The sequence below is a fragment of the Camelina sativa genome, chromosome 11 (genome assembly GCF_000633955.1).
Source record: "Camelina sativa cultivar DH55 chromosome 11, Cs, whole genome shotgun sequence".
Taxonomy (NCBI): domain Eukaryota; kingdom Viridiplantae; phylum Streptophyta; class Magnoliopsida; order Brassicales; family Brassicaceae; genus Camelina; species Camelina sativa.
In genome coordinates this window covers 42,264,183-42,275,014 of record NC_025695.1, presented here as the reverse complement: position 1 = coordinate 42,275,014, position 10,832 = coordinate 42,264,183, and the positions used below count along the sequence as shown (strand labels likewise).

The 10,832-nt window shown below is 36.5% G+C and overlaps 1 protein-coding gene across 1 annotated transcript; it reads left to right on the top strand.

Moving 5' to 3' along the window:
* Nucleotides 295–2,930, top strand: LOC104725971 (indole-3-acetic acid-amido synthetase GH3.6). Its single transcript, XM_010444723.2, has 3 exons — nt 295–776; nt 1,054–1,982; nt 2,127–2,930. The coding sequence occupies exons 1-3, from the start codon at nt 670–672 to the stop codon at nt 2,708–2,710; spliced, it is 1,620 nt and encodes a 539-aa protein (XP_010443025.1). The 5' UTR covers nt 295–669; the 3' UTR covers nt 2,711–2,930.

Sequence of the window (10,832 nt, the reverse complement as noted above, 5' to 3'; positions counted from 1 at the left end):
TCCTTAAACTTTAAAGAACCTTTTCTCTAAGCCAATACGGTAAAATCAAATAAAATAAAATTTCGTCGAATAAATAAAATATATAAATACCACTTTTTTTTGTAATGAAAACGAAATAAAAGAATTAAAATTTCAATTAAACACGAATAGTAAGCCGTTCACTTAAATCCTGGATTTAACATAATGCGAAAGTACATTTACACCCTTCGATATCTTTCTTCTTCACCTTCTTCCTTCTTCCTTCTTCCTTCTTCCTTCTTCCTTCTTCCCTCTATATATATTAACCCTTTCTCTTCCATTCTTCCTCACACCCTTCAAGCTTCAACAAAACCAGATCAAGCTTCTTCACCGATACCATATCACTCTTCTTTAAGCTTTCTTCTTTTTTCTTAAGTTCTCTCATTTCGAATCTTGTAACACACAAAAAAAAAAAAAAAACCTAAAACGATACCTGAGGCACCAAAGATCGTATCTTCTTTTGAGGTTTCTGATCAGAGCCTCGCGGAGAAGAATAAGAACAAGCTCCAATTCATCGAGGACGTGACAACTAACGCGGATGATGTCCAGAGACGAGTTCTTGAAGAGATCCTTTCACGTAATGCTGACGTGGAGTACCTCAAACGACACGGGCTCGGAGGACGAACCGACCGTGAGACATTCAAACACGTCATGCCTGTCGTTACTTACGAAGACATTCAACCTGAGATCAACAGAATCGCTAATGGTGATAAATCCCAAATCCTCTGTTCTAACCACATCTCTGAGTTCCTCACAAGGTTTGACCATTTGATCTCTTTGTTCCTCTCTTACATTTTCTTGATTCTTTACGTTTTATAAAGATCCTCTGTTCATGCTTCTCTCTGTTTTGTGTTCTGTTTCATCACTTAGGCTAAGTTTTAAGATTCGAATCTCTAATGGGGTACTCAAAAAAACCTTTATCCAAAAAGAAAAAAAAACCACAACTTTTTTCTGATGGGTCTACTTTTGTCGAAATCATTGGAAAAAAAAATATGCCTAACATGGTGTGGTTTATGTTGATTTGTGTGTAAACAGTTCTGGGACATCTGGTGGAGAGAGGAAACTGATGCCAACAATAGAAGAGGAGCTAGACAGAAGATCACTACTCTACAGTCTTTTGATGCCTGTGATGAACCAGTTTGTTCCTGGTCTTGACAAAGGCAAAGGAATGTATTTTCTCTTCATCAAATCCGAGTCCAAGACACCTGGTGGTCTCCCTGCTCGTCCTGTTTTAACCAGTTACTACAAATCCTCTCACTTCAAGAAAAGACCTTTTGATCCTTACACCAACTACACAAGTCCCAACCAAACCATCCTTTGTCCTGACTCTTACCAGAGCATGTACTCTCAAATGCTTTGTGGTTTATGCCAACACAAAGAGGTTCTTCGTGTTGGAGCTGTCTTTGCCTCTGGTTTCATTAGAGCCATCAAGTTTCTTGAGAAACATTGGCCTGAGCTTGCCCGTGACATTAGAACCGGTACTCTCAGCTCCGAGATAACTGATCTTTCTGTTCGTGAGGCCGTTGGGGAGATTCTTAAACCGGATCCTAAGCTTGCTGATTTCGTCGAATCGGAATGCAGGAAGACCTCTTGGCAAGGGATCATCACTAGGATTTGGCCAAACACCAAGTATGTGGATGTGATTGTGACTGGAACAATGTCACAGTATATTCCAACTCTGGATTATTACAGCAATGGTTTGCCTCTAGTCTGCACAATGTATGCTTCTTCCGAGTGTTACTTTGGTGTGAATCTCAGGCCGCTCTGCAAACCAAGCGAAGTCTCTTACACTCTCATACCGAACATGGCCTATTTCGAGTTCTTGCCTGTTCATCGGAACAGTGGAGTCACTAGCTCAATCAGTCTTCCAAAAGCGCTCACTGAGAAAGAACAGCAAGAGCTTGTTGATCTTGTTGATGTCAAGCTTGGTCAGGAGTACGAGCTTGTAGTCACCACATATGCTGGTAAGAAAACCAACCACCTTTCATTGATTTGAACTAAATCTGATCATCTTTGATTGATTTGATTTATATGGAATCTTTAGTTTTCATCTACTCATATAAGATTGAATTATTGTTGAACCTTTTCTTGTTTTGTGATCTTTATAGGACTTTACAGATACAGAGTAGGTGATGTCATAAGCGTGACTGGTTTCAAGAACAATGCGCCTCAGTTCAGCTTCATATGCCGCAAGAACGTGGTCCTAAGCATTGACGCAGACAAAACTGATGAGGTTGAGCTTCAAAATGCAGTTAAAAATGCGGTAACACACCTTGTTCCGTTTGAAGCTTCCCTCTCCGAGTACACTAGCTATGCGGACACATCATCTATCCCGGGCCACTACGTCTTGTTCTGGGAGCTCTGCTTGAATGGTAACACGCCAATTCCTCCCTCGGTCTTCGAGGATTGCTGCTTAACCATAGAGGAATCACTTAACAGTGTGTATAGACAAGGAAGGGTCAGTGATAAGTCCATTGGACCGTTGGAGATCAAGATTGTCGAGTCAGGGACTTTCGATAAGCTCATGGATTATGCAATAAGCTTAGGGGCTTCGATCAATCAGTACAAGACACCAAGGTGTGTGAAGTTTGCTCCGATCATTGAGCTGTTAAACTCTAGGGTTGTTGATAATTACTTCAGCCCCAAGTGTCCTAAATGGGTCCCTGGTCACAAGCAATGGGGGAGTAACTAAAGAAGAAACTTTGAGGAAGAAGAGTCTCTATGAGTTCTAGTCCCATTTGAACTGTTTTTGTAATCAAATGAATATCGATGAAAGCTGATTAATTATATATCATGTCTTGTGTGTCTAATTTTAATCTTTATTTTAATTTTGCTCTACTGTTTTCGTTATAAAATATGTTTAGCTCCTAGTCATATGTACATAGCCGGTGTATGTTATCTCTTGTTGACTCTTTTAAGTTCTCCAGCCTTTCAGAAGTTTTAATCCAGTTTTACTGTTCTTGCAATTAGACAGGGTTAAAAGTAAAAAATTATCATTATTATAACATACATTACATTACGCATACGATGAGAACTTTACTTGTTTTGGTACTTGCTTCAAAAGGCAAAATCATCATAAAGCCATAATTCTCTCTGATTGTTATGCGTTTTTAGTAAATTACACTACTATAGTTTTCTATAGACCATCGAGAAATGAACAAGAATCATCAAAAGGTTCAAGGATCGAAAAAGAGATTATTTTTAGGCTTCAAGGAATATAATTAGTTGATTAAATAATAGAGAGCATGTAGATGATACATTTTCAAGTTTTCATGTGTTAATAATATTCAGCATCTTCATACATGGCTATTATCTAACTCTTTTTGCATTCTAACAGTTTACAACATATATAAAGATACTATATAAATTATATACATCATCTTGGAAGTAGCAAAAAAATATGACGAAATTTTGCCAAGTTGTGAGAACAACTGTTCCCTGTGTCCATCAGAGACCACAATACTGGCTTGAAAATGCTTACATTACTCAACTCAACTTAAAAGTAAAGAAAACAATTTACACCTCAAAAAAATGGCAAAAAATCTTTTTTTGTAATCGAACGAACAAAGACAGACAAAGACGTTGTATAATGTATATACAAATTATCTAACATTATTGTTTTCGTTTTCAGATTTTAATATTTTATCTACGTGTTGCGGTTGCAATACACATTACACACAATGGCTTCTGACTTAATTCAGAGAAAGATGTTTTAGTTTGAAATTACTCAAGTAGAAAGTGACAAATTAATATGTACATGCAACCGATTCTTATATTATTTTTTTCTAAGTATAGTCATAATTAGCAGCTAGAAACTATTGTAAGATTTTAAGATAACCAAGATCTCCATAAACAGTTGACTATTTAATGAATGTAGTAAGTTTATTTTTATTTTTTAAAATTGAATGTAGTAAGTTTAGATTACGATGATATTTTTCTTTTCATTTTTAAGAGGCAAAAACAGAGATTAAAGACATATATTTGTTTTGATTATTGGTATCACCATTCACCAACATTTTTTATACTCTTACCTAATATTGAAACCAATTTTTGTTCACAATCATTATCATGGACTACAAAGAGAATGACATAAACTTTCAATGATTTTGGTATGGCACAAAACCGAGTGTCGGTTATTTGCTGGATTTGTCACGTGGCCATTCAGACAATCACTCAAAGACATACTTACACGTGTGGCTAAAAAAATTTGTTTGTTGACCTTTTTCCCCGAGAGACCACTTAAGGTACACCGCACGTGCAGCGCAATTAAAACTTTGTTCCCTATCTGGGCTTACAGTGTAGGCTCATTATATTCTTGGCCCAGTGTTTCTGTAGCAGTAAAAACGACAGTGTATTATGATGTGTTCCGGATTTCGAATTTTCCTGTCTCCCTGTTTTAAATTAATATTTTAAATTCAGTTTCTTTTAAATAGATAACACAACAGTGCCTCGGTTTTTTTTTGTATGACAAATAATTTTCTAAAAATGTTTTTCATTTTATTACTTAATTTTGTTTCATATTTTATGCTGAAATTTCTCTGCTAACATGAAATTGTATATGCTTATTCGAATAATAAAGAATTTAAGTGTTAGTTTATGCCACATCAGAACAATATCATGATAAGTATAAACAATTATTGATCCGAATAGTATAACTACAAACATACTCATCATGGGCCGTTGACAGTGGAACGTGTATTTATAGTATACATTTTTGGTAAAATATAGATGTACTAAACGTATTGTATACTGACATAAACACATACACATACTGACATACAGTGACACACAAACCACAAACATTACTCTAATGCAATGTTTGTATGTCTCCTGACCTTTATTGCCAATATCATCATCATAATGTACATCTTCTTTCACGTAATTTTCATTCATTTTCCTAACCAAATTGGTTAACCCACTGCCTATAACATTATTTTATTTTCCTAATTTCCTTTTCTCCTATACTGACATAATGTGAACAATTTTTTTTTTAATGGGTGAAAGCTGTAAAGAGAAGTAACAAATTATACAAGTGTAAATTGAATTAGATAGTTTACCATCGTTTGACCAGAAAAAAAAAACAAGATATAGTTACCATCGTTTATACCAGAGTAAAAACAAGATATAGTTACCATGAAGTGTTGATGGTGGTGTAATTTCGATTTCAATATGGGACGTACAAGTTATCTACTTATGCTGAAATCACTAGTAATTGAAGATTTCATGATTTGTCAGTCTTTTTCGATTTAAGAAAACTTAGCTAAACAATTCATGTCCTATAGCTAGCCGGACTCTTTGATGGTTTGTTTCGGCGTGGGATCAGCTCAGTCTCCTTTGATGGTTGTGCTCGTGGTGGGTATGGATTCCGGTGTAGCTAGCCGGACTCTTCTCGCTTTTCTCCCTTTTCAGTGTTGGTGTTGTTCCAGTCCTTGGCCTTACCACGGAGCTTCTGTTTCTTCGTGTCGTTCTCGGTCTCTCCTTCAACGGTTTTCTCCTGCTTCTGGTCCTATAGAGTGAAGGACTTTGGATCTGTGGCACAAGTGGAGGCTTCCTCAGCGTTAATTTGCTTTACATTTGTTGCTTTTGGTTGTTCTTGCGGCTGTTAGGCTTGCCGTGGTTGGGTTCTCGGTTCTCCGGTTAACGGCGAGTCTCCTCTGCTTTGTGGGAAGACGTTGGTGACAGTGGCGTCTTTCTTAGCTGCTAGTTTGTGGTTATGCGTCGGGTTCCCTTTTTCTCTGTTCCGGTGGTTCGTTGTTGGTATTTGTCATTTCGTGTAACAGTTTTAGAAGTAGCGTCAGACCCGGGTGGAATCTTCAGGAGAAGAATAGAGGCGGCGCTTTGGTCTACATGGCTTTGCTTATCCGTGGGAGATGGTTCTTGTCGTTTGCGATGGGAATGGTGACTGGAGGTGGTTTCTCTAGTTGCCCATAGATGCTCCTGTAACAGTCGGATTTGTAAATAAGTCCATTGTTGTCATTGCGTTTTTGTGTTAGTTTGCAGGAGAAGCTGTAGGCGTCTTAGGAGGTTTTGAAGGCTGGCCTCTATTAGGGTTTGTTCGTGGCAACTAGGATGGGACTCCAGCTTTTCGGAGTTATGGAAATCATGCAAATTTTTAAGTTTGGCACCTTGGAATCAGTGTTTCTTCTGTTTTTGCTTTGGTTTACGTTTCATATTTAACTGTTTTGTTGTTATCTGTTTATTCTGTAGATTTTGGTATTTTTTCTGCTACTTCATGTACTATAATTTTCTTAAGACCTATATCTTCATCTTACCGAAAACTAGAACTACAAGGACCCACAAAAATAAATAAGCAATATTTGGAAGAAAACAAAAACTAAAAAAAAGAATAAGAAATGGCATCGTCATTGGAAATTATATCTTAGTAGATACCATGATTCAACGAACGACATGATACTTTTTTTCTGGGTCATGTACATGAATCAACTTATACCTAACATTGTGTTGCCACTCGTTCATGCAGCAAACTATTGAAATTGGGATGTGATCTTTGGGAAAATCGATATTTTCATACTCAGTGAAGGGGTATATTGAATTTCTACCCCAGCTTTAACAATGAGCAAATCCATACATTAACTTAAATAAAACTCAAATTCACTACCCCAACTTGTAAAACTGTGTTGAATCATACACAAGCCGTAACGGTGGTAAAAAACCGTTAACGGCTGCTTACGTGGAAGCCACGTAAGAAACGACGTCGTTTTGAGAAACAAAAGAAACAACTTCTTTTTCTCAAAACGACGACGTTTAATGCTTCTTCTTCTTTTATGCTTCTTCTCAAAACGACCCCTACCATCTCCGTCTGCTCATCGGCGTTTCCTCTAGCTGGTGTTGGCTAACTTAGTGCATCAGTTCGATTGGAGATCACCAGTTGAATATATAGAAGATCAAACCGGTGTCGTTGAATATAACCGGTATGGTGATTCACCGCTTGTTCCCTCTTTAAGCTAAATGTGGACGTAATAGCTGCAATTGCTTTAACGGCAACAACGATACCTCCTCCGATGATGAATCAGATCTGTTCGGTGGTTCAATCGACGGTTGCGACGCTTCTGATCATCTCAAGGTAAACAATCACAACAAATCTATCACTTGTTGTTCCTTCTTCTTCTTCTTCGATTTCTCTTACCTAATTTTGTTAATTCCTCGATTCTGAAATTCAGACTTTGATCCCGTGCATAACCGTCGCCAAGAGGAATCTGTTAGCCGACGCGACGAAGATTGTAGAAGATCGTATCAGTGAAACGAAAAGACGATATGAAGAAGATCGTCAACGAAGGACTCTTATCTCTTAACTACGATTCTTCAATCTACAAATCTAAATGGGATAAATCTCCTTCCTTCCCAGCTGGTATTAACACCTTCTTCTTCTTCTTCAACAACTTTTGTGTGACTGACTGACTAATGAATTTAATTTTTGTGCAGGTGAATATGAGTACATAGATGTGATAATCGGAGAAGAAAAGTTAATAAACGATGTAGATTTCCGATCAGAGTTCGATATAGCGAGACAGACGAGTGGTTACAAGTCTCTGCTCCAATCTCTATCGTTCATTTTTGTCGGAAAATCAGATCGGTTGAGTTTGATCGTGTTTTTGATATTGGAAGCGGCGAAACAGAGCTTGAAGAAGAAAGGGATGCATTTTCCTCCTTGGAGGAAAGCTAAGTACATGCGATCTAAATGGCTTTCTTCTTATACGAGAGCTGGAGGAAACGCCGATGAGCAGACGGAGACAGTGGGGGTCGTTTTGAGAAGAAGCATAAAGGAAGAAGAAGCATTAAACGTCGTCGTTTTGAGAAAAAGAAGCTGTTTCTTTTGTTTCTCAAAACGACGTCGTTTCTTATGTGGCTTCCACGTAAGCAACCATTAACGATTTTTTAACACCGTTACGGCTTGTGTATGATTCAACACAGTTTTACAAGTTGAGGTAGTGAATTTGAATTTTATTTAAGTTAATGTATGGATTTGCTCATTGTTAAAGCTGGGGTAAGAATTCAACATACCCCTTAGCTGGGATATGAAAATACCGATTTTCCGTGATCTTTGTTATTATATTAACTCTTTCTTATTGTATTTAAGGCTACATCTCTGTTCATGCCTACGAAAAATGTTACACAGTATAGCTTGATTATATAAGGAAACATATGTATCGCTTAGGTTTCTGTCACTTTGTGCAATGTTTAAATAAATCTAAATTCTAAGCGAAGAAACCATAGTGACCCTCACGTTTAATATATTAGTTTGAAGACTATTTCAGATCTAAAGACTATATCGCTCATCGAGCGACATTAAAAAGAACAGGCATTTACTGGTCTCTTCCTTATCATAAAGTCTTTCAGATCCAATAATACTATATCAATCCACAACCGTAGTAAATTGGTAGAGCATATCCATGAAAATATAGATAATTCCATCCATGAACTAATTATGATCCTTTTTCTTCTATATATCACAATATATATAGATAAATAATGCTGTTTTTGTCTAGCTTAACTTTATTTATGTAGTTCATACGTAAATGTCTTTTTGGAAAGTTTATGAAATATTATTCTTATGGATTTATTAGTCATGAGTCTACTGACCATTTTAATATATCCAAGTTTTTCTTTTCTATTAGATTGTTTGTGTGTGTGTGAGTCGAGGAATTAATTGTACGTACTAATCTATATCTACACTATCGTCTAAGAATCCTTCAGTAATCCTCGTGTTGGAGCATATTCGAATCCATGATGCTCAAGCTTAAACGAACCCTTATAATTAAGATTAAACTAATATCAAAATGTTCCTGTAGTAACTCCGGGAGTCCGGGGTACGGTTGATAATGAATGAAATAAGTAAAGAATTGCTGAACATTGTAAGGTATTAGGTATACTGTACATTTGAGTATAATATTATGCGTGTGTGGATTAAGAAAATAATTTTCTCTTTTTGTGATACAAAAAAAACTCACTGAGTTTGGAAAAGCAAAGGAATAATAAAAATTTATCAAGAGCGAGCTATTTCTAGTTTGTAAAAGATCACATGATTAACAGTATAAAAGGGCCTGGCCGATATAAAACAAGTTTAAAACGCTGATTGTAAACGTCAAGCAACACTTTTTTTTATTTTTATAACCAATAACTTTTTTTTTGTCAGACCACTTGCGATTTCATTATTCAAAAAGAGTTAAGGACTCTACAAGCATTGTTTAGGCTACAATATAGAAGGGCATTTTCCAATGCCAAAACAACAATAAGATAAAGCAGAGATAGAATTAATCGACAAGAGATTTTTGAGAGCTTTGAGCCAAGTTCTTGGAGGAGCTTGATACATTTGAGGTCAAGATTGCTGACAGGCTCTTTCATGAACAAATCAGTGGATGAGGAGAAAGCCACGGTCATAAGACAATTTGGCGTTTAGAAGGTATCAAAGCTTGGCTTCTTACCGGTTGGAGTACACGGAGAAGGGGCTTGATGATAGGTCGAGATTGGTTGGTAGTAGGGATGTCAAAATGGGTCAAAATTAATGGATTGACTCAAACCAAACCAATCCAAAAACTTATTGAGTTGATAATTTGAGTATTAATGGGTTAATGAGTCAAATTGGTTTATGAGTTTAGTGGATTGGGTTGAAATAGATTGGATTAAAATGAGTTTAAGGGTTGACCAAAACCAAACCATTTGATTAATTTTGAATACTAGATTAAACCAATTTTTCTTTCTGAACAAAACCCATATTTCATTTCTTACGAAGATATTTCTTATTTCATTTCTTACGAAGATATCAATACTTTCGATTTCGATTTCGCTCTCTCTCCCACTTCGTCTTCTTCGATCGACTCAGACTTCGGATACATGGGTATGATCTAAATCTTGTCTCCCACTTAAACCCATTTAAATTATGTTCTCATGCTTCATATTTTTTTGATTTGTTTCTTTTGTGGATTCGATTGATTCCGTGTTTAGCTTGATTCGATTAAGTGTTTAGCTTGATTCGATTCGATTGATTCCGTGTTTAGCTTGATTCGATTCGATTGATTCCGTGTTTAGCTTGATTCGATTAAGTGTTTAGCTTGATTCGATTAAGTGTTTGTCTCTAATGGTTTAAGGGTTTTAGCTTGGTGTTGTTGTTCTAGCTGTGGTTTAAGTGGATGTGGTGTCTCTAATGGTTTAAGGGTTTTAGCTTGGTGTTGTTGTTCTAGCAGTTATGTGCTAGTTATTTGCTATATTGTCTCGTTTTGGGCTGATATGAAATACGATTTTTTGTGTTTTGGTTTGCAGAACAAATGATTGATGAATTGAATGATGAAGAAGAACCCCCTAGTGGTCTTGTTGGACAATCATCATCATCAAGTGCATCACAATCTAGAACACTAGTAAGTTCTTCTCATCATGAAAAAAGAAGTAAGAGGTCATTAATGTGGAATTACTTTGTAATAGAAAAATCTGATGATGGTGAAGAAAGGGCTTATTGTAAGAAATGTCCAAAGAGTTATTTGTGGCAGCCTACTAGTGGAACATCTAATTTGAAAAGACATTATGAAAAATGCTCACTAAATGCTCCCAGTAATGTGCAAGCTTTTTTATGCACTCGTTCTTGGATACATGGTTACAAGGTGGATGGAGAAGGTAAGAAATACTATAGTTTATCAGTTTGCTTTACTTGGATTAGTTTGAATTACTTAAATTTTCTCTTATAAATTGTAGATGACAATGGCGAGACTGTTATTATTCGATCGGATCCAAATTCTGTGGATTCTTCCTGCCCTACAAGACCAGAGACTTAAAACCGCCATCATTCAGAGGTGAAAGTTACA